Source organism: Lactuca sativa, chromosome 5, assembly GCF_002870075.4.
Source record: "Lactuca sativa cultivar Salinas chromosome 5, Lsat_Salinas_v11, whole genome shotgun sequence".
In the NCBI taxonomy this organism is placed as follows: domain Eukaryota; kingdom Viridiplantae; phylum Streptophyta; class Magnoliopsida; order Asterales; family Asteraceae; genus Lactuca; species Lactuca sativa.
In genome coordinates this window covers 288,305,955-288,309,828 of record NC_056627.2, presented here as the reverse complement: position 1 = coordinate 288,309,828, position 3,874 = coordinate 288,305,955, and the positions used below count along the sequence as shown (strand labels likewise).

General features: G+C 31.1%; 1 protein-coding gene across 1 annotated transcript; it reads right to left on the bottom strand.

The window, feature by feature from the left end:
• Positions 1 to 229: 229 nt before the first annotated feature.
• Positions 230 to 2,215, bottom strand: LOC111910288 (auxin-responsive protein IAA27). Its single transcript, XM_023906101.3, has 5 exons — positions 1,624 to 2,215; positions 1,059 to 1,288; positions 804 to 945; positions 608 to 669; positions 230 to 517 (listed from the first exon to the last, which is right to left on the bottom strand). Exons 1-5 carry the CDS (start codon positions 2,070 to 2,072, stop codon positions 471 to 473), a joined length of 930 nt encoding a protein of 309 aa, XP_023761869.1. The 5' UTR covers positions 2,073 to 2,215; the 3' UTR covers positions 230 to 470.
• Positions 2,216 to 3,874: the final 1,659 nt, after the last annotated feature.

Here is a 3,874-nt window from a genome sequence, read left to right as displayed (position 1 = left end):
TATTGTTAATTTTATTAGTTGGTTAAGATTCTTAATGTTAGGGATTATGATTACTAATATGGTATGTTTATGTTGTTTTCGTCTTTTCAATATTATGGCGAGATATATGCTTTATATTATAATAGTAAATTTAAAAGCCAAATTTGTTTCCTAATATCATTACTTATCTAAACAATCATCAGTCAAAATTTCGGTCAAAACATTAAAAACATAGATAAGGATAACTAACTAGCAGGAAGGAGTATATTTACATTCAAATTAAGCAAAAAGAAGTTGGGGGAAAACAGAGCATTTACATTCGAAATGTAGGCATGGAAAATCAAACATCTAAAGATGTTTCCTTTCCACTTACTACTTGTACCCACAACAAAGATTAAAGCATATCCATGAAAACCCAAAACACAAAAAAAAATAAAAATAAAAATAAAAAATAAAAAAGACCCTTTTCATCTTCATGTGTCCCTCATAAGTCATACCCCCCTTATTTGGTTCTTGCTCTTCTCCATTGACCTTGGAGCTGCAATTATCAACAACCAATTCAATTGGTCAATAATACTCTAAATCAAATATGAATGAATGAATCTTTAATTCTTAACATATTACATACCTAGCCCAATTGCTTCTGACCCTTTCATGATCCTTAATCGCTTGCATGAGTCTATAAACATCCTGTAAAACAAACAAACAAACTACTATGAGCCCTTTCAAAAGTTATTGAGCCATTTTACTACTTTCACCCTATGTTTCTATTACAAAAGCTTTGCTAATTGACAACTAAAGGAAGAACAAGAACAAGAACTTACTCCCAAGGGACATCACCAACAAGCATCCAATCACCATCTTTGTCTTCATAAGTCAATACACTTTCATTGTGATGTAAAAGATCCTTGAGGTTACTTTCACAAAGACCTTCTTGCCCTCGTAGTCCATTAGAAGTACATTGACCTAATTCACAACACAAGCTAAACATCAACATAGAATTACCATTATGAAAAACAAATTGGATCTTCACAAAAGGTACAAGACACTTGAGAGAGAGAGAGAGAGAGAAAGTATACCAAGGGTAAAACGGTCAAACATTTTCTCAAGAGCCTTTGAAAGTTGGGAGTAATTTTTGCAAGTCTTGAGGTCGACCTTCCTTAAATATGGAGCACCATCCATGCTAACCTTCACATAAAGGCATCCCAAATTCTCTTCTGCAGCATTAGCATCGTCATTCTTGGAGAGGTTCGCTGTCATGGTGTTCTTCCTAAAAGATCGAATTGGTGGCCATCCTACCACCTGAGCCCTGTTATATAATCCAAACAAACTGTTTTTAAGACCAATTCATTTCATACACATTCATAAGAACATAACATCAATAAATAAATCCAAACCAGAAAACATTCCACATGCGCAAACACCCTGTAAAAATGTCGAGATGAACAACCCCACTTGATAAAAAGAGGATACAAAACAACCCTAAAATGGTTTGATTTGAATAGTTACCCTAAAAAACCACATGTCGCTTTCTATGAACCAAGAAAAAAGCATAAGAACATACAGTAAAAAAAACAAATCAGAAACTACTTAATTTTCAACATTTTAGTTGTAAATGGTAAAAGGGGTTGGATTAAAAGTTACTTGGAAGAAGGGGGAGTTCTGCTTCTGCCATTTTCAGTAGTAACAGAAGCTTTCTTCTTTTCTTCAAGAGGAAGAGGACTTGGTTGCTGTGTTTGTTTACTCTCTTTACCGGAATTAATCCCAAAAAGAACAGAAGTAGTAGAACAAGAACCCTTCACAGAATCACCTTCATATCCGCCGTTGAAACCCCATTTGCAAGAACCATCAAAATTAACATCAGAAAACCCTCTTTTAGCTCCTGACACGAAGTTCTTCACAGGGCTATTTTTGCAGGCGTTTTCCTCCAAATCTTGACCTAAACCAGGTAATCCTAGTCGCAATTCAGTGGCTTTGAGGTTAAGAGCATTGTTCTTGTCACTTTCGGATGAATGATTGGAAGATTCGGATGCTTTTTCCATTGAAGAAGGTTCTGATAACCCTATGTAATCATGTTCGAGTGGCACAGACATCACTGTTGACTAAAATCTTGTAAAATGAGAGGATCAATTGAAGAAAGTTTGAAATTGTGGAAATGGGTGGAAAGTGACTGAAGGTACAAAAAGGAAGCGGAGGAGAATGGAGGGTCTTTGTTAGACCTGTGCAGAAATGAAACTCCTTCGGTATTCGAGTTGCCCTTTTATCTTTGGTATATTCACTAAAATAATTAAAATACGGATAATGTTCTTTCTATAAATATCATTAAAAATAATATGATTTTTATTAACAAATATCTCAAAATTTACAAAATTACTTGACAAATGACTCCAATGAAAATTTGCAGAAGCTTTTTTTTTCATTTAACTCCACCGTTTTAGGTTATATTTGATGTCATGTGTAACTTATTTTTTAACTTTTTTAGATTACTAATTGATAAGTTGGTTTTCTTATTTTAAATCTATTCGATATAACTTTTCAACTAATGTAGAGTTTAATCACTAAAAAGAAATGTAATTTAATTATTTATATAAAAAACTAGGTGTGAAACTCGTATATTATACGGGTTGACTTAAAAAAGATTAAACATTAAAGTGTAAACACAAAATATTTTTTAATGTACAACTTTAAAATAAAAAAAAAATAAACGTATTTATTGCAATTTAATATCATATATATAATATTTAATACTTTATATATATAAGCATATGACTTTAATTTTAAAAATTGAAACAAACCAAAAATTGACAAGTGGATAATATTTCTTTCAAAAATACCACAAAATGATAAGTGTCAAAACTAATGAGAGATTGACATGTGGCAAAAAAACATTCATTTATTAAGAAGGATTATAGAATTTTTAAAAATTCTCTCATATATCATTTATTAATTAACTATAACAACTATTTTTATATGTCTTTATTTTATATTTTTCAAGTAGCCTATCAAGTAGTTTTTACCAAACGTTATTTTTCATTAGCTATTAATTATTTTTTCGGCTCTTAGTTACTTTTTCAGCTATCAGTTAACTTTCAACAGCAGACTAGTTTTGCTTCTTAAACTTGGTCACAATAAAATCGAACTATTTGATCGTTTAACCACTAAATTAATAGTTGTGTTCAAATCAAGGGATTAATGGTATGATCATGATGCTAGTCATATTAGGAATTAGTGAATAATGAATAAATATTGATTGCACTCAGTAGTTATCCAGTGTTTTGAGATGAAATCTAGCATAAACCAAAGTACCTAAAGAGATTTGTCTTCAGTCAGTTTATCGAGATTTGTTGTTTAATTGTTTATTTGATATTTAATTCCATAAAACCCTTCTTACTGTTTTTGTGTGTTTAGTGTAACTTATAATCAAAAACTGTAAATTAATTCACCATCGTTTCCCTTGTGTTCGACACCTAGTCTTACTACAACTATACTATTGCACGATTAGGTACACTATCTAGTGTTTATTAGTCTGGTTGCCATAAAATTAGTTTTAGAAAATTAAAACTTGAGCAATTAGAATATAGGGTTTAGATCATTTTTGGTCACTTAACTTTTGGTTTTGTGCTTATTTGGTCACTTAACTCTTTTTAAGTTTTAAAAGGTCATCAAATTTTTTGCTTTGTGCTCATTTATTCACTTAACTTTTTGTGTGATCATTAAACTTTTGGATTTGTGCTCATTTAGTCACTTAACTTTTTGTGTGATCACTAAACTTTTGGATTTGTGCTCATTTAGTCCCCTAACTTTTAAAATTGTGCTCATTTAGTCACTAAACTTTTAAAAAGTTAGGTGACCACTGTAACACCGTGAAAATTTACAACCAATTTAAACTTTTCAA

Excerpts from the sequence above, each read along its gene's own strand:
- LOC111910288 (XM_023906101.3), bottom strand. The coding sequence starts at position 2,072 with ATGTCTGTGCCACTCGAACATGATTACATAGGGTTATCAGAACCTTCT. Across the intron at positions 1,289-1,623 it reads AGAACTCCCCCTTCTTCCAA|GGCTCAGGTGGTAGGATGGC; the intron begins GTAACTTTTAAT and ends ATTATATAACAG. Across the intron at positions 518-607 it reads GTCAGAAGCAATTGGGCTAG|CTCCAAGGTCAATGGAGAAG; the intron begins GTATGTAATATG and ends TGATAATTGCAG.